The sequence below is a fragment of the Rhinopithecus roxellana genome, chromosome 5 (assembly GCF_007565055.1).
Source record: "Rhinopithecus roxellana isolate Shanxi Qingling chromosome 5, ASM756505v1, whole genome shotgun sequence".
Lineage (NCBI taxonomy): Eukaryota > Metazoa > Chordata > Mammalia > Primates > Cercopithecidae > Rhinopithecus > Rhinopithecus roxellana.
Window position 1 is genome coordinate 127,972,241 of NC_044553.1, and position 26,069 is coordinate 127,998,309.

The 26,069-nt window shown below is 42.3% G+C and overlaps 1 protein-coding gene across 6 annotated transcripts in view; it reads left to right on the forward strand.

Moving 5' to 3' along the window:
- Positions 1-26,069, forward strand: part of GABRB3 (gamma-aminobutyric acid type A receptor beta3 subunit) — a 228,018-nt gene that overhangs the window by 169,115 nt on the left and 32,834 nt on the right. For all 6 annotated transcript variants that reach the window (XM_030931494.1, XM_030931495.1, XM_030931493.1 and 3 more), the window contains 2 exons: positions 18,812-18,894; positions 21,745-21,882. In XM_030931494.1, coding sequence (XP_030787354.1) covers positions 18,812-18,894; positions 21,745-21,882 — 221 coding nt within the window. The remainder of the gene's footprint in view (positions 1-18,811; positions 18,895-21,744; positions 21,883-26,069) is intronic.

The window sequence follows — 26,069 nt, forward strand, 5'->3', positions numbered from 1 at the left end:
GTGGCTGTCACTAAAGGTGTGTGCCACCACACCTGGCTAACTTAAAAAGACTTTTTGTAGAGATGGGTCTTCTTATGTTGCTCAGGTTACTGTAGAATTTCTGGCCTTTAACAATCCTTTTGCCACATTGATTTTACTTTTAAATTAGTTATATCAGTTCTTTGGTGGAGTCTGTATACATACATAGATAAAAGAAAAACTTAAGCCGAATTAAATGTAAGAGAGTTTAATTGAGCAATGAACAACTCGCGAATCGGGCAGCCCCTAGAATCACAGTAGATTCACAGAGACTCCAGGGGTGCCCCGTGGTTGGAACACACTTATAGACCAAAAAGGTAAAGTGAGGTACGGGAATCAGAAGTGAGGTACAGTAACAGCGAGATTGGTTACAGCTGGGCGTTTGCCTTATTTGAATGCAGTTTGAACATTCAGCAGTCTTTGAGTGGTTGATAGGTAAGATGTTACTACCATCATCATGTTAGTTATTTTCTGGTTATTTTGTAGATACTTTGTTTCTTCCTTCCTCTTTTATTGTCCTCCTTTGTGGCGGCTTTCTGTAGTAGTATGCCTTGAATCCTTTCTATTTTTTTTTCTTTGAGGCTGAGTTTCGCTTTGTTATCCAGGCTGGAGTATACTGGTGCGATCTCAGCTCACTGCAACCTCCGCCTCCCGGGTTCAAGCAATTCTTCTACCTCAGACTCCCGAGTAGCTAGGATTACCGGCACCCAGCTAATTTTTGTATTTTTAGTGGGGACGGGTTTTCGCCGTGTTGGTCAGGCTGGTTTTAAACTCTTGACTTCAGGTGATCTGCCCGCCTCGGCCTCCCAAAGTGCTGACATTACAGGTGTGAGTCACTGTGCCTGGCAGAATCCTTTGTATTTTTATTTTGAGTTTCTTCTAAAGCTTTTTGCTTTGTGCTTACCATGAGCCTTATGTAGAACATCTTATAGCATCTCATTTCAAGCTGATAATAGCTAATTTTGATTACATACAACAGCTGTACACTTTTACCCCCCCCACACACACATTTTATATTTTAATGTCAGAAGTTACCACATTTTGTGATGTGTTTTCCCTGACAATTTATGGTAGCTATAGTTGTTGTTAATAGTTTTCTTGTTTAACCCTCATACTAGAGATAACATTATCTTACACATCATCATTACTAACCTAGAGTATTCTGAATTTGATACTGTTTTACTTACATGATTGAGTTTTATTCCTTCATATGTTGCATATTATTAATTTTTGGCTTTTTGTTTCAGTTTAAAGAATCTGCTGTAGCAATTTCTGTAAGGCAGATCTAGGGGATAGTGATGTCTTTTCCATTGGTTTGTCCGGGCAAGTTTTTATTTCTTTGTCGTTTCTAAATAACAGCTTAACTGAATAAATATTCTTGGTTGACAGTTTTCTTCCTTTATCATTTGGAATATATCACACCACTCTTTCATGGAATGCAAGGTTTCTGTGGATAAGTCTGCTGATAGTTGCATTGGCACCTCTTACATGTGATATGTTTCTTATCTCTGGATGCTTTTCTTCTTTTTCTTTGTTTTTGATCATCGGTAGTTTGATTATTATATGTCTTAGTGTACTTTTATTTGGCGTTGAATTTGATTGATGACTTCTGTGTTTCCTTTAACTGGGTGTCGATATCTATTACTAGATTAAGAAAGTTTCAGCCACTATTTTTTAAAATATGCTTTCTGGCTTTTTTTTTCTCTTCTACTTCTGCAAAACCTATTATGTGACTGTTTAGTCTCTTGATGGTGTTCTATGATACCCAGAAGCTTTCTTCATTCTTTTTAAATCTTTTGTTGTTCTTGTTTATCTGACTGGATAATTTCAAATATTTTATCTTCCAGCTCACTGATCCTTTCTTCTGCTTGATAGAGTCCGCTGCTGAAATTTTCTATTAATTTTTTTAGTTCAATCATTGTAGTCTTTATCTCACAGATTTATATCTGGTTCTTTTCTATTCATTCTACTTCTTTGTCAGTATTTTGCTCTGAGTATTGTTTTTCATATTGTAGTAAATGTTATCTGTATATATTGTTTTGGCTCACTGAACTTCTTTCTGAATATTATTCTTAATACTTTACCAGCCATTTTATAATCTCCATTTCTTGGGGGTTCATTGTTGGAGCTTTATTAGTTCTTTTAGAGGCGTCGTGATTTCCTGATTCTTTTTAATCCTTGTGTCCTTCCGTTGTTGTCTGCACGTTTGAGGAGATAGCTCTTCTTCTGGCCTTCACAGGTGTTTTTGTTTTTGTCGTTGTTTTGTTTGTTTTTCTGTTTGACAGTGATAGACCTTCACTGTCTCATCCTCTCTACCTTCTAGCCTGTGATTCTGAAAGGCCAGCTCATGACAACCTTGCACAGGCAGAGCTTTTCAATTCTGTGGTTGATGGGTCACTGCCTTTGCTTTGATGTTGAAGGAAGCTGCTGACTGTGCTCTGCTCTCTGGTGAGGCTACTGGCTGGACTCTGCTCTCAGGCAGAGCTGCTGGCTGGGTACTATGATGGTTCCTGGCCAGGCTGGTTATGGACTGTATTCCCTGGCTGGGCACTTTTGCTATTTGGGTTCTATAGTTGAGCAGGGCTGCAGGCCAGGCCCTGAGGTTAGGTGGGGTCACTGCTCAGGATGGGTGGAGCCCATCCTGATGTGGAATCACCTTTTTGTTGAGTTCAGTAGCTCTTTGACCTCCCGGCTCAAGCAGGTTTAGCCCCTTTCCATCTCTGCAATGTGCAAAGATACAAGTTTCCTTACCGGGTGGGGTCATTGAGTCATTGACTTTTGGCTAAATGGAACACTGCTTGACTTTCTGGTTTAAGCTAGTCTAGCCCCTTCACTTTTCTAAAATGCATAGAAGTGGGAGTCTCCCTTCCTGGGCAAGGTCATTGTGCAGGCTTTTGGGTTGAGTGGAATCATCTTGACTTCCTGGGTCAAGCTGGTCTAGCTTCCACACTTCTCCAAAATGTGCAGAGGTGAGAGTCTCCCTGCCTGGGCAGGGTCCCTGGGTAGGCCCTGAGGCTGAGCATGTTCACTGGCCATCTGGAAACTCGAGCTAGGTTAAACTTCCCACTCTGTTTCTGAAGGCAACCAAAGCAGCTTTGTGGGTGGTTTATGAGGTTGGTTTGTACCTTCAATTTTGGTGCCACAGCTGGGAGAAACAGAAGTACCACCCAGATTTGTTTGCTGGTGACCATGACTTCTGCCTCTTTTCTTTGTTTCTATCTAACCCTGGGCAATCTAGCTGTGTTATTTCCCCCTAATGTTCTAAGTGAGGTGAAACTGGGGTGGGCTTCCTGGGAAGCCTTTCCAAATGCTTGGAAATTTGGATGACTACCTCCAATTTTCTTTTCCCCATGTAGATAGAATATGTGTACCCATAGAAATCCTTTTCATCTGGCATCCTGCTGACTTGGGGAAGGGGAGTGCAGTCAGAGTAAGACCATTCTTTTTACTCTTCTAATTTGGATTTCAATCAGTTCTGCAGACCAAATGGATGTCTCAGGCTTGTTTCAGTGTTGAAATTTTCAAAAGGATGTTCTGGTCTGTAGACAGTGGCTATTTGATCTTTCTTTGTGGGGTGGAGGGGTGAAGGTGGAGTCTAACTTCCTATTCCACCAGCTTGGTGACATCACTTCCCTGACCCAGTCCATTCAATTTCTGGGATAAATCCTATTTTATGATGATGGGTAATCCTCTTAAAAATTTTTAAATTTTGCCTTGCTCTTGGTTAATGTACCTTTTTTTTTTTTTTTTTTTTTTTTTTTGCTGAAAAATTCTTATTCAACGAGTTTATTGCTAAAAAAAAAAAAAAAAAAAAAAGACTTGTGATCTACTCATAATGCAGTTATACCCTACTATTAAACTTTGTTCAGGGAAGTATAAAATTTCTCTACCTTTGTGAAATTTGAGCAGATATCATGGTTTTCTGCCAATGTTTTAGTAAAAGTTGTTTTCTATCTTTGTGTTACACAGGTATTCTCAGTTCAGTGTTTAATACTAAATTCAAATTTAGTATTAACATCTTCCGTTTACACAGCCCATTTGTACTTCAGACTGGAAGCCTGCAGTGGCAAAGAGCAGGGACTTGGGGCTTCTCAACCTCTCTGCCTTCTACTTTCTCTTTTCCCTGCCCCTACTCAGTATGACAGATTACATATGACTTCCCTAATTTTAAAGATTTAATTTTGGGGGTGGAGGAAAAAATGGATAAGAAGTTTTACATTAACTGATACTGTTTTCTGGTGGCTTCATACTCTGACCTGGAAGATACTGAAAATTAACCCTTCTCAGAGCTTTCCAGCAAATTCCTTGACTGAAATTGGGTATTGGTGGTAGAGACGGTAGGCTGGTTTTCTGTTCCATGGAATTTCCTGGGACTTTTATTAGCTCTAGGACTGTATCCTTCACGGTCATCTTCCATTGCTGTACTCACCTAGGCAGCCCTGTTGTAGAGGATCCATGATAAATCCAGGACCTCCATTTCATCCATGTAGCTCGTGTGTGTGCAACAGGAAATATGCCTGCGTTTTCATAATCTGAAAGGCCAATTCCTATTCAGTCTCCTCTATCTTGTCACCTTAACACCACTTTTCTCAGGTGTAAAGTAGGCACCATTAATCCTTGTATGCCACTTGGAAGGTGCCAGCCTTTCTTCAAGATGTGTGTAAACTCTGCCAAGAAATCTATTTCCAAGTTCCCTCTTTCTCATCTAACATCATGGCTTGGCTGAAGTTTCCAAGAAACATGAGCCAATTTATTGAAGTTTCCTAGATAAACTATCCAATGTAGAGGTGGTAGTAGGAAGCCCTGCAATGGTTTGAATGTCCCCCCCAAAACTCCTTGAACTCCAAAACTCACTGAATCCCCAATGTGGTAGCATGGAGAGGTGGGGCCTTTCAGAGGTGATTGGGTCATGATGGCTCTGTCCTCATGAATGGATTAATGCATTTATAGATTAATGGATAATGGGTATTCATGGGAGAGGAACTGGTGGCTTTATAAGAAGAGAAAGGGAGATCTGAACTAGCACGTGAGCCTACTCAGCCCCCTTGCCGTATTACACACTACACTGCCTCGAGACTCCTCAGAGAGTTCCCTCCAGCAACAAGGTTCTCACTTTCTTCAGATGCACCTTCTCTACCTTGGACTTGCCAATCTCCATCACTGTAAGAAAGAAATTTCATTTCTTATAAATTACCCAATTTCATGTATTCTGTTACAAACAACAGAAAATGGACTAATGAGGGTTGTCTCGCACATTTATCTGTGATATATACCATATACAGTCTCTTAAATATAGTAACAGATTATATGTCTTCTTTTTTGGTGTGTTTTGTCCTAACATGAATCAAGTAGATTTCTCTCTTTTTTTATGTTCTGCAGTGGATTATATTGTATGGGAAATTTCTTTTTTTTTTTTTTTCTGTAGAATGATAGGCTTATTGATTTTATTTTTTCAAAGCCTTTAAGAGAATCTACAATCTGTCATCATTTAATTCATTGCAAATCAACTTTATTGAGGTATACTTTACACGAAATGACATATAGCCATTTGTCTAGGTTGATAAGATTCGTCTAATACATATACCCATGTAATCACCACCACAATCAAAAAAGAATGTTTTTATTACCCAAAACATTCCCCATTGCCCATTTGCAATTTATCTCTTACTCCTTATCCCTAAGCAAACATTCTATTTTCTGTCAGTATAGAATTTTTCTTTTTTCAGGTATCTTTTTTTTTAAATTATACTTTAAGTTCTAGGGTACATGTGCGCAACGTGCAGGTTTGTTACATATGTATACATGTGCCATGTTGTATGGGAAATTTCTATATCTGAAAGGGTTGATGTTCCTTTAAGCATTTAAAGGTTTACCCATAAATATGTAATTTATATGAAATATTTTTGGGGGGAATGTTTTATAAGTACATGCTACTTTGTAAGGGATCTTGAATAACATTTTCCACCCTGCCACACAGGGCTTCAGTTTCTGCAATACTTACGGGTCTCGAGGTTTTCTGCTTGTATTAGCCTTGAGAATTCATGTTTTTCAGGAAGATGTCATTTTTGTTTGGCCTTTCTAATCATTAGCATGCACATGTACATTGCTTTGTCTTATGTTTTAAGCTTTTTAGAACATAACTGTTATGATTCCTTTTTCATTTATAGCTGTGATTGTTCATCTCAAGAAATACCTATTTTATTTATATTTTTAAAGAACTAGGCTTTGACTTTATATCATAATTCTATTCACTAACTTCCTGTCTATCTTTGGAAACACCCTCCTTCTCTTGCTTTGGAAACACCCTCCCTCTCCTGCTGTGATCCACCTCTATGTTGGGTTGTTCTGCAGTGGACAGGTCTGTACACACCTACCCCCAAAGGCTGAGGAAGCTGAGAGGCTAAAGAAAGAGGCTGACAAATCCAGTTTCTTAGAAAGACACATTTAATGAGAACTTAAGAACAGGCGCCATGTCTTTGTCTCAGGCAGCAGTGAGACAAGGTGGTGGATCCTCACACAATTACCCTCAAGATCCAGGGCTTATATACCTTAGTGAGGGAATGCGTAGGACAATCGACGTGGACCTCTCAGGGAGAGGCAAGAATGCTGTGTGAATCTGCTTAAGGGCAGGATTGATGGTCAAGGCTCTTTTGACCGAAAGTCCAGATTTATGGTAACAGTAGAAAAAGTAGAAATCTTAGAGGCATTCCTAGAACAGGGGTTAATCAGAAGTCAGAATGGCAGATTACCATCCAAAATGGGGTGGCTTTAGGCTCCACTTGGATGGTAACATCAACAAAGTGGCAGACTGAAAAGCTCCAAGCTCTTGTCCCCTCACAAAAACATCCAAACAAAACAAAACAAAAACTAGAAGCTATCTGAACCAACCTTGTAGAAGCTCTGGAAATCAGTTTAAGGTTCACAGTAATCAGTCAAATGCCCAATCAAGCAAAAGCTATGTTAAAAACAACAGGAAAGTTTTGTGGCATTTTTCACTTGCCATTTCCCCCACCCACATCCTAGGGCAGGGATTGTTTTCGGTTTTGAGCAGGCAGCAGCCTCATACCCAGTTCTCGCTCTCCTACCGGAGGCAGCAGAGCAGATCTTATTTGCAAATTATTGTGTACATATGTTCTAAACTGTCTGGAGAATGCCTGAAGGACTGAAGCAAGATGTTCATCTCAGTTTTGCCTAACTCAGAATGCAAGTAAGAGAAGGGGCAGGCAGTGCTCATTAAGGCTACAGGGTAAAGATGAACCTAAAGATGCCTGGGATGGGAGATTTTGGATGGAAGCATAAAATAGACCATCTAAGGCTCAAAAGAGAAGCTGGGATGAGACTCTTAGAGAAATGAGGTCATTCAAAAGCAGCCACATATATAGAGATACTTAAAAATCCATGCACATGCCTAGACAAGAAGTATGCACAGAAAAGTCCTAAGGAACCTCCGATGTTTGCTTTTGGTTAATCCCTAGGCTTAGAGGAACGTGTACCCCAGCACAGAGCCAGTCTACAAAGACTGAGAAAGAATGCTGTTCTCTTTTTTGTTTGTGCATTTTTTGTTTGTTTGCTTCAGCTCTCGGCACTTAAGGAAATTCTTGTTAAAACATTTTCCAGGCATGGTGGCTCATGCCTGTAATCTTAGTGCTTTAGGAGGCCAGGGTGGGAGTAACAGTTGTGATCATGAGTTTTAGACCAGCCTGGGCAATGCAACAAGACCCTGTCTCTACCAAATACATAAGTAAATAACAATAAAGAAAGAAACAATCTAGCCAGGCATGTTGGTGCATGACTGTAGTCCCAGCTACTTGGGAGGCTGACACAGGAAGGTCGCTTGAGCCCAGGTGTTCGAAGCTACAGTGAGCTATGGTCAGGCCCCTACACTCAGCCTACGCAATAGAGTGGGATCCCATCTCTAATAAATAAATACATACGTAGATAAGTAAACGTAAAACATTCTCTCAACATGAGCTAAAGCAACGGAGACTTCACTGATTAACCTTGACACGAAATAATCTTTTCAAAAAGAGTTTAGAAATGACTCAAAACAAATGGACTGATAAAGTTAAAAGCAGCAAACCCTGGGCAAAGGAAAGAATCTGATTTTCAGAGTGACCGCATTATAATAACGAAATGCCCAGTTTTCAGGGGAAAAAAATCACAAAGCATACAAAGTAAGAGGAAAACATGGCTTAGTCAAAGGAACAAAATAAATTGGCAGAAATCTAATTATTGGACTTACTTGATAAAGACTTTAAATCTCTTTATTCAAAGAGGTAAAGGAAAATGTGGACAAAGAACTAAAGGAAATAGGAGAAAAGGTAATAGCCATCCTAATGTGTGTGATGTAGTGTACTTCACTGCAGTTTTGACCTGCATTTCCTTAAACTGCAATGAGATACTACATCACACACATTAGAGATGGCTGATATATATATATATATATATATAACATTTTAATGTATGTGTATTTTTTTAAATGAAAAGAACAAATGTTGTCAAAATCAAGAAAAAATAGGAACCTTAGGGATCTCTGATGGGAATTTAAAATGATTCAGTCACTGTGGAAAGCAGTATGGTGGTTCCTCAAAATTTAAACATAAAATTAACATATGATCCACAATTCCAGTTCTGGGTAGATACAAAAGAAGTGACCCAAACAGATATTTTTATGCCAATGTTTATAGTAGGATTATTCATAGTAGTGAAAAGGTAGAAACAACCCAAACGTCTACCAGCAGATGAGTGGAAGTAAAATATGGTGTATCCATATAATGGAATATTTTTCAGTTTTAAAATGTAATGAAATTCTTATACATGCTACACCGTGGATGAACCTTGAAAACAATATAGTAAGTGAACTAACCATGGGCAGAAAAAGACAACTATTTCACTTATATGATTTCACTTATATGTGGTGACCTATAGAATAGGTTAATTTAGAGAGACTGTGTGAACTAGAGGTTACTGGGCCTGGGGTTAGGGTCATCCATGTTACTGTTTAAAAGGTACAGAGTTTCTGTTTGAGATGATGAAAAAGTTCTGGAAATGGACAGTAGTGATAGTTGCACACCAATGTGAATGTGCTGAATTATGCACTTAAAAATTGCTAATGGTACATTGATACTGTATATATTATATTTGAATTAAAATGTGTTTTATTTTTTCATGTTTAATTTGCTAATTTGGATGCTGTTTGGTCTTGCTCTAATAAATCTCAGTTACGTATCCATTTTATCCCCTCAATATCTATCATCTCCTCTGTTTTCAAAGCTTCTTTTTTCTACCTCTGCCTTTGAGTAGGTTTTACAAGTTTGCCCTCTCCTTTCTACTAAAAATAGGGTCACCCAGACCAGCATCAGTATCACCTGAGAACATTATCTGGGAATTTCAGAATGAAAGACTCACCCAATTCCAGAATCTGAATTTTTTTCTTCTTCTTCTTTTTGATGGAGTCTTGCTCTGTTGCCCAGGCTGGAGTGCAGTGGCACGATCTCGGCTCACTGCAACCTCCGCCTCCCAGGTTCGAGCAATTCTGCCTCAGCCTCCCAAGTAGCTGGGACTACAGGCATGTGCCACCACACCCAACTAATTTTTTGTGTTTTTAGTAGAGACGGGGTTTCACTGTGTTAGCCAGGATGGTCTCAAACTCCTGACCTTGTGATCCACCCACCTCGGCCTCCCAAAGTGCTGGGACAGAATCTGAATTTTAACAAGGTCCTTCAGTAACGTGTGTGCTCATTAAAATGTAAGAAGCTTTCCATGCTGTTAAAGGATTTTCAGCCATGTGAATTCTGTTGCCTTGTCTTCAGTACAGATTTCCATTTGGCATTTGTGGCTAGGATTTCCTGCATTCATCTCTCAGTGTTGAGCGTCTTCTGTCTGTCTATGCCTTCATTTCACAATGTTCTTTTGCCTTCCCATTCTTCTTGAAAAGAGGCTGTATCCACTCATACCTTTTAGTAACCAGGCGCCTGTCATCTGAATTTTTCAACTTTCATTTTCTAGGCTTCCATTGCTTTTCATGGGACATCTCTTCTTTTATTCAGAATGTTTATGCTTTGGTGGAACAGATTCGTAGAAACAAAGTGACTTGCTGGTGTCAATATGGATATGGTGACCTTGACTTCAGTTTCCCTCTCATATTGGAGGCTGTAGCCTCTAGGATATAAATGTGAAGATCAGGCGAAGGTGGGCCATTTGTTGTGCCTAATTGTCAGTTAATTAGGGTAGGTCTTTCCGTCTGGCTGCTGAGTTATAGCTAAACCGTGAAGTCAGACACACTTTGTGGTACTTTCGGTAGAGTCTTGAGTGACATTTTCTACGCTGGCATGCATGGCTTCCTCCAGCTGTGACAGCTTACCTTCAAGCCTCTGGGTTCCATGCATTTGACCATATCCCCCTAACTACATTCATCCAGGGAGTCGTGTTCTCAGAGGCTAGAGACACAGATAGCAAGCTGTTATTTTTGCACTGTCTGATGGAGATTTCTGTGGTAATGGGGGTAGTCCATAATCCGCATAGTACAGTAGCTACCAGTCAGTCACAGGGGGCTATTGAGCACTTTGTATGTGATGAGAACATCGGAGGAGCTCCATTTTTAATATTATTTCATTTAAATTAAATTTAAAAGAATTAATTCTAAATGTAGATATAAATAGTCACACATAGCTGGTGGTTACTGTTTTGGACAATGCATTTCTCAATTGTGAAACCCCCAAGTGCCATAATCAGATCCAGATAGTTGGAGTGACTCAAAGTACTTCAGTGATTCTTTCCAACTGTTTTCTCTGTTCCTCTTCAGAGGGTTGAACCTGTGGTGTCGTCCTTAAGAACTTCTCATTCCACCCTCTGGGCAGTTCCTTTCTTTCAGGAGTTCTAGAATCTGGCATACACCTTTTGTTCTGGCGGGAGCACTGTTGCCAGTTTGTGGCTTTGTGTAGCATGTTGCCAAAGTCTTTGAAAATCGAGAGGAGGTACATGGGGCCTGTCTCCTTTGCCTGAGGGAACTACTCCTTCCCAAAAATGAGTATTCCTGAATGGTAGTGGAGTTATGCTTCAATATAGAAACATGTCCCTATTTTAGGAAAATGCTCTTTGCTAAGGGTTTTGCTGTCTTATGACACTCCTCAGAAGTATCAGGTTGTGATTCCTACGTATTGATAAGAGAATTTATGCTTTTGTATGTTTGCAGTGAACTTGTGTTGACTATTGTATCAGCTATCTATTGCCACAAGAGTGTGGTGTAACAATCAGCTAGAAAGCCTCGATGCTTTCGGTAACCCCAGAGTGCTCATTGCTTGTGTGTCTGGGTTGTTAATGAGCATCTCTGCTGGTTCTGGCTGGCGCTGTCACAGGCTGGGTGTCGGGGACCCATTAGCTTACCCAGGGCAGTCTCTGAAAAGATGAATGGTCACCTCAGTCCTGCTCTTTGTGTTCATTCTCCTGAAACCAACAGACAGACTCCTCTGGGTATGACTTTCTCACAGCAGAGGTAGAAGCAGAAAAGCCCAGAAAAAGAACGCATCTTGGGGCCTAAGCATGGACTGGCACATAGTCAACTTCCAGCCATTATATTAGATAAAGCAAGTCACAAAGTCGGCGCACATTCAAGAGGTAGACAAGCAGCCAGCTCCTCTTTGGTGAGAAGAGTTGTAATGATATGGCTAGGAGCGTGGATTCTGGAAAGAGGAAAGGAATGGGCTGCTAACACACTCAACTTACCACGATAATTTTCCCAGCAACATCCTCAAGGAGTTCCCATAGCAAAAGCCTTTGGACAGTTCTATGAATGTGTTTTCTTATGTATTTTGTAAAGCAAAACGAAAATCAGGATAACCAAAACATTGACCTATGTCCTGTGACTTCTTCACATTGAATAAGCACTTACTCAAGGAAAATTGTTGGTCTGAATTATTCGATTTAGGTCCTACATCCTAGCATCTGAGTTCCTTTTCTTGGTAAAATGATAGCTGCCTCCACCAGCCAGTGCATCCTTCATCAGAGGAATGAGGAATGAAGATGAGAGTGAGTTGCTATAGGTGACTGCAAAGGACCAAATGGTTACCTGTGAAGCAATGCCTTAGCTGTGGTGCTAACCCATGGCCATAGATACAACTCTTGCCCAGATTTCTGGAACGTTTGGGCATCTTGAGTGCAAGCCAGAAGTCACACCAAAGGAGCTACTAACTTGCTTCCAGGTCCTGTTAGCTTAACAAGATTGTGATCAGAGATCTAGGACTACCCTGAAGGCAACATTTCATCATGGTCTTCACTGCGCCTGAAGCCATAAAGCTCTCACACACTGACGTTAGAGTCAATTCTGCAGGATTGAATTCTGCAGGTAAGAATTGAATTCTGCAACATAAAGATTCACCAAGACCACTTGACCATAAAAACAGGGGATTCTTATCCAAGCCTCTTGACCAGTGAGCCCATGGAGGCTCTCAGAGTCCATAACCATGCACAGCCAGGACTCATGCTGGGAGTGCCTGATAGTGGGAATGTGTCCCCACTTACTCTTACATTTGGGACATTAAAGCCAAGAAGGACCAAACCAACTCTCTTTCCACATTTTGCTCGAGTCCCACACTTCAGCTTATGCCTGGTCCTCTTATCTCGAAAGTCATTTGTTCTGAGAATATTTACAGGACACTTACTCTGCATGTGTGGTCGGGGGGTTGCTGCCGTTCTAGGTACTGGGGAGAGAACCGTGGACAGGAGCAATAAAGTCCTGCTGTTGTGGGCTCACCTGGGGGTGAGCGAAAGACCAGCAAGTTAACAAATAATGGACATTCTGATTTGTAGGTGTAATGAAATGTAATGAAAACATTAAAAAGGAGGAAGCTGAGGAGAGATAGAGACCAAGATTGTTTAGTTCTAGAAGCTTCTCTGAGAAAGCTGGTCCAGGACCTTGACATCCAGTGACCAGCCAGGGACATCAGAATCAGTGCTTGCAATAGACATTTTAATCTGTTCTCTCCAGTGTCTGCAGTGAATCAAAGCTGTTCATACAAATGGAGGAAGAGATTGTGTGCGTTGCTGGATTCACTCTAAGCATGAATCCCAGACCTTGACCTTATCCAGCCTTTTCCAGTAACACTGACAAGGAGCACTTTTATACCTAAGTCAACAGGTGGACATTTCAGACAAATGTTTGCAGAAGTGAGCATGTCCCTGACCATCAGACAGCAACATTTCCACAGCAGTCCTACCAGGTGATGTGCAGAGAAGTTTGTATTTATGCAGTTCATGAAGAGTTTGCATCTGCCCTTATTATATCAATGTGTGAATATTTTAAAAATGGAAATGCTAATGCCAAAAAGTATTTCACAAGCTTAATACAACTGAGACAAAATGAAAACCCTTCAACACATTGACATCCATGTATCCTGACCTCCTTGACTCAGGCTTCCTCACTCAGGTGTGCAGGGAACGGTCTCTAAGGGTAGTTGAAGGCAGCATCCAAAGATGGTGTGTCACCAGAATCTCAGAATATGATTTTACACTTATTAGAGATAGTGCTCTCCTTACAACTTCAACTTTATTTCTTACATGTTAATACTTTTAGTTCTTAAACATATCTTTAGACATGTATTGTTTGTAAAAGCAAGAATGGTCTAATGAATGACCCTATTCCACAAAGGGTGAGAAACTGTTGGATTAAATGTCACTATAGTTACTGCAGGAATAGCATGTAGAATATTTATTTTCTGCATTTACTCATTATATTTCCAATTTGACATATTTAATGAGAATATTATGGGTGTGTATATGTGTATATATATATATGCCTATGATATGTGTATCAATATTTATATCTCTGTCTACATAAATTTATCAACCTTACTGCTCTTCATTCAAAACAAGATTCTCATTTCCTGAGCAGGCCTTTAAAAGTTGAATATATTTTGTATGTTTAAGGTGAAAGAGGTAATACAGATGTAGCAGAACACAGGGTTCAAACTGCCTGGATCTGAATGTCACGTCTGCCTTCCAGTGGCATCGGGAACGTGGTTGAGCTGCTTACCCTTTCCGAACCTTGGTTCACTCATCTGCACAATGGATATAATAATAATAATAGCTCTGTAATATGGTTGTTGTGAGAGTAAACGTGTGTATTAAAGTGCTTGGCACAGAACTGGGCATTGAGCAAGTGCTCCACCGGTGTTCCATGAAGTACAGATGTGACTGGTGGGTGTGCTGGGCACCCAGATGATGACTCAGCACCATCCCTGTAATGTGGTCCAGTTCTCTAGTCCTCACTCCTCTGTCTCTTCGTCAGCTTTTTTGGTTTTTCTTTCTACTTTCAGCATTCTCAAAGTACGACTGTAAAGAAAGGATATATTGGACACAAGGACATACATGTCACTTGGCCATTATCTTTCTCTGCTTCTCTATCAGAGACATGCCTTGTAGTCACAGAGACCCTAAGCGCTGCTGTCTCTCAATCATAACACAAAAAAGAAAAAACCAAAAGAAAAAAGAGGAACCTGCTGAAGAGTAATACTGGGGGAGCCCCAGCCAGTCCTGTTGGATCCCGATTGCTGAACTTCATCCCGTTCCTTAGGAATAACAGTGGAATTCTCAGATCACAGGGGGCTGGACAAGGTGGCGCTAGATGTTGGTTAAATTATTCTGTCAGGACGGAAAATAGATACGTTTGTTAGGGAAAACATAAAACCACGTGTGTGAGTGTTGGGGATTACACAGCTGGAGCCCAGATGTCACTGTGGCCTCTCTGCCCTTGGTTGATCTCCGTGCACTCGGCTTGGACTCAGTTCTGCCATCTGTGAAATTCCTCAACCCCTCTGTAACCCCTGTCAGCCCGAACACAACTCCTGCACAGGCTTTGAGAAGCTGCTCCCTGGAGAGGTGGAGCACACATTGGATGATTTCTGCGATGTCCCAGGATCGATTCACTCAAAAGGCCCACTCTCCCAGCCTCTGATGAGTTGAGTCAACTTGGATGAGGATTTGGGGGCTCAGGGAGGGGTTGGGGCATGCTTCTCCGCCACGGTTGGCTTCATCACTCTGCCACTCGCCTCCACTCTCTCTCCTTTTGCCTTTTTGTCCCAGCTATTCAGCTACTTCTTCTGTCTTGATGGTTACCTTTTGTAGTATGAGCAAGAGCAAGCTCCCGTGCCTCACTCTCCACTCTGAGAGTGTTTTCCAAATGAAGAAGAGTAGTGAGTAGATGTGTCTGCATTATTCCTCACATAAAAAGAAAAAAGTGGCTCATTTTTTTTCTTTTCTTATTGTAAATTGACAATGATAATCGTATAGATTTATGGGTTCTGTGAAGAGGGAGTTGCGTGGGGAAAAAATGTATGGGGTACAAAATGATGTTACGATTTATGAATCCAATGTGAAATAATTAAATCAAGCTAGTTAACATATCCATCACCTCAAATAATTAACATTTTTTCGTGGCAAGAACATTTGAAATTTACTTAGCAATTTGAAATGTGCAACACTCTACTACTAACTATATTCACCATGCTGTGCAGTAGAATGCACAAAAAGAGAAAACATATTTTCCGTTTGAAATTGTCTACCCTTTGCTCATCACCTCCCTATTTCCCCTCCTCCAGCTTCTGCCACCGCCATTCTACTCTCTATTTCTATAAGTTAATTGTTTTAATTCCACATATAAGTGAGAACATGTAGTATTTGTCTTTCTGGGCCTGACTTATTTCACTTAGCATAATGTTCTCCAATTCTATCAATGTTGTCACAGATTTCAGAATTTCCTTCTCTCTGTTTTTCTCTCTGTTTTTTTTTGTTTTGTTTTGTTTTTTTGTTTTTTTTTTTGAGATGGAGTCTCACTCACGTTGTCACCCAGACTGGAGTGTAGTGGCCCCATCTCAGCTCACTGAAATAGGGCTCCATTTTATAGCCAGAATTATAACAGAATGAGAAGACCTGGACAGCTGCTGTACTTGGTGTACTTGGTGGGACAAGGGTATGCTGTCACCAGTTCTTCTAGCCTCAGGTTCCCCTTCTCCCTCCGATAATGTATCCCCATGGTGTCCCCAAACAATTTGGGCATGTTTATGTGTGTGTATGCGTGCATCTGTGTGTGTGTGTGTGTGTGTGTGTGTGTGTGTGTAGGGGGGGTGGTTTGAAGAGTGAATAAGAAAACAAACAGTAAGAAACAGTAATTTCAATCATTGACTCAGTTCAAGTGAATAGGTACCAAAATATATAAGACAATTAAGCCAGGCGTGGCAGTTCATGCCTGTAATCCCAGCGCTTTGGGAGGCCGAAGTGGGCAGATCACGAAGTCAGGAGATCGAGACCATCCTGGCTAACACAGTGAAAACCGTCTCTACTAAAAATACAAAAAAATTAGCTGGGCATGGTGTGGGGGGCCTGTAGTCCCAGCTACTCAGGAGGCTGAGGCAGGAGAATGGCATGAACCCGGGAGGTGGCGCTTGCCGTGAGCCAAGATCACACAGCTGCACTCCAGCTTGGGCAACAGAGCAAGACTCTGTATAATAAAAAAAAAAAAAGGAAAATTTAAAAATTCAAACATTGTCACTGAAGGTTTTTTTCTTCTTCATAAAGATTCATAATTTTAGCAGAACTCTGTTCTAATTTTGCATTATGGGCATCTTGTATGGACATTGGGTTGTCAATCTGCCGTAACACATGCCACAGTTGAAAAGTGTGACTCTGGAACTTCAGTTGGCTAGAATGTTACATGCTGTAGAAAAATATCCCAAAGAGCTGTGTGTTGATTTGGGATCATAGAATGTAGTGCACTCTTTGACTCCAAGGATAAGGGGAAGTGTTATGACATTTGGAAGGAACACACTTTCACCATTGCTATGGATTTTGCTGATTGTCTGCATGGTGCATGCGTGCTATATGCATAAAAAATTAAGCATTGACCTGTTTACTGAATACGTTGACATTTTCCCTCACTGCTTCTCTCAATCATTGGAAAGCAGAACGTTGCTCTATCTGCTTGCTTAACCAGATGCTAATAGAAGGACAGACCTTACTCCATTATTTCCTTATCACCTGCGTTTAGGGTAAATGAGACAAGTCCATCAGAATTGGCATATGTCTAGTGTTTTACAGATGTTTGGGTTAGGATCTGTTGGTAAGAGTCAGGCTTGCTCATCACCTGCAGCATTAGTAGGTTTGTTGTGAATATTAATAATGAAGACCATTCAGATAAAGCTCAACACTGAGTTTCAAGAAAGATGAAACCTGAAGGACAGCTGGGGATTGAGGGTGACTCTAGGGATCTCAGGAGAAAGTATTCTCACATTTTCATTCTTACTCCCCATCATTGAATGGGCACAGCCAGGACTGCTGGTCACACAGAGACTGCACAGGCTTTGAGAAGCTGCTCCCTGGAGAGGTGGAGCACACCTTGAGCAAGGCCCCCGCTGCGGCCCAGGGCACAGCTGTGACTGCATCCTCAACTCTCCTTGCAGCACCTTCTCTCCTCTGTGATGTTTTCTCACCCTTTGCTCTCCAGTTGGAAAACAGCATCACAGGCCTGTAAACCATGGTCTTGCAGATGCACTTCCACTCTTATCTTTGCTGTTCAATTCATTCCTATGGAAGAGAGTCTCTTTAGTTCCACTCTGCCTTCCAACTCAGCCCATGTCATGTATCTCTCGCCCACTAATGGCTTGCTGTCTCTGACTCAGGAACCCACTGGAGTCCAGTCACCATTGACCGTGGTGGGGAAAGGGTGGGGTTCTAGAGATATATAATGTAAAATATAATGACCCTAATAGTTGCGTTTTCAAAGAAGCAGCTTTGAGTAAGTTGGTCTCCCTAAGAGGAGGCTGCAGACAGAGTAGGAAAAGGACTGGACATTTCTAGAAGTGTTGTTTCTCAGTGTAGGGTTGGTTTAACCATTGCATGGTAGAGCCTTAACTGTTTTGGGGAAGAAATTATTTCCATGGCTTTAGCTGGCCCCAAGGGAACTTAACCCACCCAATTTTGGTTCATGATTGATAAAATAGAAGCCAAATATTCTCTTTGAAAAGAGAGATGATCACACAGTTAAAAAAAATCTGTAATATTAGAATCCAGCCCAATAAACAATGATAATAAAATTGAAAGAAGCAGAGGTGAGGTTTAGAGTTCCAAAGTGCATCTGTAGCTACTTTAACACTTCCCGTGGAAAGTCAAAGACTCAGTCTTAAAACCTAGTCGGTGGTGTCCCACACATAGGATCTCTCTGTACTAGAGAGGCAAGAGAGTCTATAGACAAGAAGAGAAGCAAAAATTGAAGGTAAGAACTTCCTTGGAAACCCCTTTTCTCTGCCATTGATTATCCAAAGTCAATAAGACATAGTAAGGTTTTTGATACAATGTGGTGACTATAGCTAATAACAAAGTGCTGCATACTCAAAAATTGCAAGAGGGTAGATTTTGCGTTTTCATCACACATAAAAAGAGTTAAATAGGTGATACAGTACATTTGTTAATTACTTCAATCTAACTATTTCACAGTGTATACATATTTCTAAACATGCTGTATATTACAAATGGATACAATTTTTATGTTAATCAAAAAATGAATGATTAAAAAATACATAATAACGTTTTGTGTTTTTTTTTCTTGATAAATCTCTTCTGTATTATGCTGAAAAGAGTTTCTGATTTACTCAAGTTTCTCTCTGTATATAGTGAATGATGTTTAGCCAGGTGGACTTTGGGCAGGGGTCCCACGGGGTGCTTACTCGCTGTTTATATAGGAGCAGTCTCCCTGATACATTTCTCAGCCCTTCTTTAATATCTGCCCTCACCCTGTGTATTTCAGAATCACCACGACAGCAGCATGCATGATGGACCTCAGGAGATACCCTCTGGACGAGCAGAACTGCACTCTGGAAATTGAAAGCTGTGTGTATCCGTATCTGTGTTTCTTTCTCCTCCTATTTGTATTTTAGATCCTGTTGTCATTATTTAGCATCTTTTTTCAAGGCATCCATAATTTTTTTGACATGGAAAGAGGGGAAGACAGAGACAGAGAAAGACAGAGAGACTCAGTATAAAAGAGTTCTTCATTCTAATCTGATTAAGAGAGTCTGTTTGCTGCGCTGAAATAGAAGAAAACAAATGCCCCTCATTTCGGTCCATTCAGTGAGAGGAGAGCAAACACTGAGATGCTATTTTCCTACAATATGCTTCATCACGCATGAGTGGCTGCACTGCTGGGACCCTGGGCGGTCAGAGTAAAACTCATTTCCCATCAGGAACTCGGCTTTACAAGCAGGCTATTTCTGCATCTCGGCAATTTTCTTCAATTTGAGTAGTATTCAGACGCTTCATTGATTATTCAGCATGGAGTACTCCTATATGAGAGATGAGAGCTGCATCCATAACATCTAACAATGTGCCTCCTGCTACCTAAACTACGCCTCCTGGCATATCAGGATACGGTTTTCGTTGTTGCTTATCTTGGCCTATTATAAACTGGTTTATAACTAGTCTCAATTGGATTTAGGCTTGTCGATATTTGTACTGAATTTTGGAGATAAATGACTTTGACTTTGCAGTCCCACTTGATACAATTGTGGTAAGAGGCCAGTGTCTTTGTGAATGACCATGTTGAGAAACTGCCCTGGTGGTAGAGCCTAGTGTAGATCTTGGGTGAGGCTGGCCCCACGGTGCCCCTCACTTCCACCGGCATCACTGTCATGTTTTCCAAGAGCTGTGCTTTTACAGAAGAAGAAAGACGTAAAGCCTTGTCAAATGATGTGTAGTTGAATTCTCTGGGGACGTTTACCTTAGAGGACAGAAGGCTCAGGGGAAAGATGATTTCCCAGTATTTGAAGGACGATCTTAAGAAGTTAACTGGCTTCAGTGTGGCCAGAGGGCACAACTCCAGTGAGTCAGTGGAAGTTTCAGGAAGGCCAGTTTGGAATCTAAGTAAGGCAGCAGCTTCTATTTCAACTGTTGGGTCACACAGTGAGTGACTCCTGAGGGAGAGGATTCTGCCGCTGTGGTGTATGGGCAGGGGTGTTTGATGAGCAGGGAGATCTGCTGTAGAAGAGATCCTCGCCATGCGTGAGGTCCCTTCTCTGCAAAGAATCCATGGTTTAATCATTTGAGTGGAAGAAGGGATTCTCCTGATTTCTTGTGGTCTGACTACACATGTCTGCATGTTGGGACTAGACAGAAGAAAAATGGTATCTTTATTTCCACACGGGAGGTCGCATTCGTCAACTCAAAGTTTATCCAACAAATACTCACTGGACATTAACTATGTAGGCACGGTTGTAAGCACAGGGATATTTAGAGATGACAGACAACACCTGCCTTCATGGAGTTTATAGTCCACAAAAGACAGGAAACCATTAGACCAAAATCAAATAGTGCTTTGAAGAAAGTAAAGTCTGATAAAAGCATAGTGAGAGATTGCGAGGCTGCCTGTGAGATGGAGTGCCAGGGAGGGCTTCTGCGAGGTTTGGTTTCAGCCAAGATGCAAATGTGGGAAAGAATGAGCTACATGAAGATCTGGAGGTGTGCCCCTGCACAGGACCCAGGCGCCCTGGGCACAGCACGCTGGTCTGAGCTGCAATAAGAGGCCAGTGAGGCCTGGCTGGGTGAACGAGGATGGGGAGCTGAAGGCCCAGGGGCCAGGTCTGTAGGTTCTTGAGGTTCTTGTAAGGAGTTTGTACTTGTTTTGCTCTTAATAATTTCACTGGGAAGCATTTGCAGGTTTTAAGCAGAGTATGCCACTTACCATGTGGAAAGATGCATGTTTTATTAAAGAGAGGACAGTAGGTAGGACCAGGAAGGAGGCATTAGCTGTGGGGAGCGTCTCTTCCCCACCCTACAGTTTTGGTCCATTTGTTTGACTAACATTCAATATTGAGTGAATTTTTTTTTTTTACATTTTATGTTCAAATTTAAAAGTCCTTTATATTGAGATAATATTGTTCTCCCAATCTCTGTTTTAATTGATCTTATTGACAAAGTAGACCTAATGTTTTAGGAGACTCCTTGGTGTTACAAGTAACAATGGACTCTATTGCCCCACTTACTCATTCTCGAGAAGCCGCGATCAATCACCACGTGAACACGAGCGCTGCGCTAAAGCTGGATTTGGAGCTATAATCCAGCTAACGACCATTGTTCTTTCTGATGAGACCACCTGTGCACATCTCTAAGGGTCAGGAATATCCCTAGAACAGGCATTTCTAAGGTTGGCAAACTTCGTGGCCAGGAACAGCTGATAAAACCATCCAAATATGCTAAGGAGAACCTTCCTTTTGTTCTGAGCTTACCTCATGTAATCAATCACTGATTGGTGAAATTCACCTTCAGTCTTTGAACTCTCTCAAAAGCTCTCGAGAGGATTTTCCTTTCCAGAATTCTTCATACTTCAATTCTCATTTTCTCTTAAAACTATCTTATTCATTGCAGTTGAGATATATTTTAAATTCATCTCTGTGTGGTGTCTGGGTCAGCTCTGAAGTTGCACTTCACAGATAGGACTCTGGTCAGAGCGCCCATTGTCCCCAGCTTCTCGACTTTTCAGTACCAACCTGGTACCAATAAAATGGCAGTGATAACTGAGAATATTGGAAAGTTAGTTCTTTGATGACACTTCCCCTAGACAAGCACATTAAACAAATCTACTCAAAACATGGCAGAGCCGCAGCCTCCATGTTAATGATAGTTTATTTAGCCGTGCATTTATACGAAATGAGGATGTTTCCTATCTCCCTGCTTCTCTCTCGGCAGATGGCTACACCACGGATGACATTGAATTTTACTGGCGAGGCGGGGACAAGGCTGTCACCGGAGTGGAAAGGATCGAGCTCCCGCAGTTCTCCATCGTGGAGCACCGTCTGGTCTCGAGGAATGTTGTCTTCGCCACAGGTGAGTCCTGCATCCATTTATAGTCCCTTCAGGGGCACTGGCTCCGTGGGTGTGACTGGAGTGAGAGAATATGCTGCGACAGACTCACGGCACAGGATCATCCGAAGGAGTGTTGTCATCCTTCACACATCACACACCCCTCTGCTCTCTGTATCTGAGGAGAGTGATAGGCTTTGCTGGGGAGGAAAGCTCACCTGAGAAGAAGATGCTCTCTGGGACTGGTTATTGAAAAGACTGAGGATGAATTTCACCAATCAATGTTTGATAACATAAGAATCTCCCATCCTTGGGCAGACAGCAGGTCATTGATGACCTTGGAGGCAGGAAGGAAGAGGAAGGAAAGGGGATGACCAGAGGAGGCAGGTGCTGTTCTCCTCCCGAGAGTAAGCTGCCTTCGTTCCACTGGGGTTAGCAGCCAGCCTTGGTGGTCCGGGAACTTGCGCCACCTCCGGTCCGCCTTGCCCCATTAGACATGGTCATCTTCCCCTGACGTTACCTTATGATGAGGCCTTAGCTTGGGTTTCCTTGTCATCTTTATATCAGCTGCCCAAACATTGAGACGGTGTCTTCTGCTCCTCAGTCTATTCTTGCACAAGTTTCACTAAATGTATATTTTGCAGTGTGCAGTGCTGACTGTGCTTACTGAATGCTGTGCCTTGTCATTGATATAATAAATGAAAGTGCTTTGTAAAATGTAAAGCATTACAGAGACCACAAACTCTGGGTTGAAAATGCTAAATGAAGGCAGAGCTGTCCATGTAGTTTGAACAAAGAGTGCATAAAAATTGATCCCAGTCCTGTGATGGCAACCATGAAGCCAGTGAGTGGCTTGAATGCTCCTGACCCATGGCCACCAGCTTCGCCTTCGTGTGGCTAGCTCCGACTCATTCTTAGGCTTCATCTAATGCCACTTCCTCTGGGAAGCCTTTTTGACCTGCTTGGCCCCACAGAGCCCCCAGGCTGGGTTAAGTGGCTGAGGTGCATCTCCACAGGGCAGTACTGACCACCTTCCAGCTCTGCTCACAGCTCACGGCACCTGCGTCTGCAAGGGCACACCTCCCTGAGGAGGAACCCGTATCAGTCATGTGTGGTTCATCGGCTCCCCACCCTCATCTTGAGTAATGCCCAGTGTGTCCTGGGTGTGTGGCAGTTGTCAGTGAGTAAGTAATTGATCAGTCAAGGCCGTCACCAACGTTCCCTCTCCATCCCAGCCCCTAGGAGCCAAAGTACACGATAAGTCGATGTAAAAGCCTGAATTTTTAAGACACCAATCAGGTCGTTTTTTTAATGCAGCGCCACTTTATCCTCTGCCTCAGGAGGCCTTGCAGATGTCCCTGCATTCTCCAGAGAAGACGCACTGAGAGGTTGACCTCAGGGAGGAATGAGAGCCAGCAGGAACATGGGCTTATCATTAAGAAATAGTGTCCACAACCAAGAATGCTGGCCTGTGAGGCATTGAAAAAAATGGTGTATTCCTTCTAAAACTGGGTTTCAAACTGTTCCATGCCCTGGGTGGTGTGAGCTGAAGGTCTGCTCAGAACAGAGGCTGGTACTCACTGTGGAGTATTCCTGCCATGCAGCCTTTGCCTAGAAAGTTGCAGAGATGTCCATGAGGGTGCTGCCATGAGAATTTCTTACTGCATTTTCGTGCAGCCTCATTAGAAAGCTGGGTGAGGTGTTTGCAGAGGGTGTCCTGCTTCCAAGGGGGACCACAGCCACTTAGAATGACTTCCTGAATCCACTAACTTGAAAGCACTTAGAACCACTGTTCTCCAGGTGCAATCCCTGTCTTTCTTTTCAGCCTGTGTGTGTTAGAACACATCCTAAAAATGTCTGGAGAAAACAGACACTACAGGTATGTGGCAGAATACCTAACTACTCACAGGCCCATGGGGTCATCAGCATGCAGGATTGCGTCTTCCTCCCAGCGCGTACTGAGTCCTGCATTTACTGGGTGTAGCCCAAGGGGTCCGCATCAGTCAGTTACAAAACCTCCCAACTTTCAAAAGCTTGCACTTTAAAATTATTCTAACTCACCTACGCATGAAGAAGTTGCAATGTTCTAAAAATATTTTGATATTAAATATGATCCTGATTCATTTTCCTTTCCACAAGTATTCTCCATTAATAAGAATGCGACGAGTAAACAGGATTGAAGGACTTTCTAGCCTGACATAGTATTTGCAGAAAAAGAGATTAGAGGCTGGGCACAGTGGCTCGCACCGGTGATCCCAACGCTTTGGGAGGCCAAGGCAGGAGGGTCACCTGAGGCCAGGGGCTCATGCCCAGCCTGTGAAACAGAGTGAGGCCTCACCTCTAGAAAATAGAAGATTAGGCCGGGCACGGCGGCTCACACCTGTAATGCCAGCACCTTGGGAGGCCGAGGTGGGTAGATCACAAGGTCAGGAGATTGAGACCATCCTGGCTGACACGGTGAAACCCCGTCTCTACTAAAAATACACAAAATTAGCCAGGCGTGGTGGCGGGCACCTGTAGTCCCAGCTACTCAGGAGGCTGAGGCAGGAGAATGGCGTGAACCCAGGAGGCGGAGGTTGCAGTGAGCCAAGATCATGCCACTGTACTCCAGCTTGAGCGACACAGCGAGACTCTGTCTCAAAAAAATATAAATAAATAAATAATAAATAAATAATAAAAGATTAGTCAGGCCATGGTGGCAGCATCTGCGGTCACAGCTATTCAGGAGGCTGAAGTGGGAGGACTGCTTGAACCCAGGAGTTTGAGGCTGCAGTGAGCTCTGATTGTACCACTGCACTCCAGCCTGCAAGATGCTGTCTCCCCCAAAAAAGCTGGGGGGTAACTAGAAAAGAACAAACACTCTGAAAGTTTATTAGGACCAGACTGTGATGTCACTAGGCAGGAGGCAGTTTTCAGCTCCCCTATAATATAAGGGGCCCCGTCCGTTGACCTATAGGCCATTATGAGGGCATGACTGTAACTTGCTTTTCTCCCTGCAGATGGCTTTGTGATTTTTCTCTTTGCCTTTGGTTTTCATGGGCATTATTATGATGTACCAAGTTGCAGCTTTTTCTGTGATTATTATTCTTGGAGTTTTTTGTTTGTTTTGTTTTGTGTTGTGTTTTTATTTGTTTTTTTTTCAGACAGAATCTCACTCCGTCACTCAGGCTGGAGTGCAGTGGCATGATCTCCACTCACGGCAAACTCCGCCTCCTGGGTTCAAGCGATTCTCCTGCCTCAGCCTCCCTAGTAACTGGAACTGCAAGCATGTGCCACCATGCCCGGCTAAATTTTGTATTTTTAGTAGAGACGGGGTTTCACCATGTTGGCCAGGCTGGTCTCGAACTCCTGACCTCAGGTGATCCGCCCACCTCAGCCTCCCAAAGTGCTGGGATTGCAGGCGTGAGCCTCTGCACCTGCCCATTCTTGGAGTTTATGGACCTTCTTGAGTCTCCGGTTTGATGTCCTCTGAGGGTTTGGAGCATCACTGGCCATCATCTCTTCAAGGGCTGCCTCTGCCCCATGCTCTCTTCTGGAACCCCAATGACACACATATCTGATCTTGTCATCACATCTTGTCTCTCTTGCTCATTTCTTTCCGTATGTTGCTTTTCATTTTCTTCTCAAGCTTCATGCTGGCAATGCTCTTTTGGTGTATCTTTTAGAGAGGATCTGTGTTTGCTTCTGGTAGACAGCTGGAGGCATTAGCAATCTAGGATAAGCTTCATCTACTTTCTGGGGTATGAGTAATTCTGAGTTCAGGCTCAGTCTTTGAGCACGCATGAGTCCGTCTGGTTTATCTTTACATCTTGAGCAAAACTCTTTGTGTAAGAATAACCAACCCACGCTGTAGGAGGTTTAATGCGGCCCCCTTCTGGATGGCCTCTGCGTCCAGTGTCTGCCCCCTTAGTCCCCTGAGTCTTGGATGTTCTAATTCGCTTCTCATCTTTCCCTGATGGAAACTGCAGGTACCTGAAACGTGGGGCTCTTCTCTCTGTTTTCTTTCTCTCCCACATCTTGATACAGATTTTTTACTGGCTTGTTATCTCTCCATTTAAATCTCTCCAGATTTAAATAAATCTTCAGGCAGATTTATTTAAATTCTGTCCATTTTTTCCAGTCATTTTCAGTGTATTCTATAATACCCTAACACCATGGTTTATTTTTCACCCCTCTTTATTTTTTTCAGAAAGGTGTCCAGTTGTTTCAAT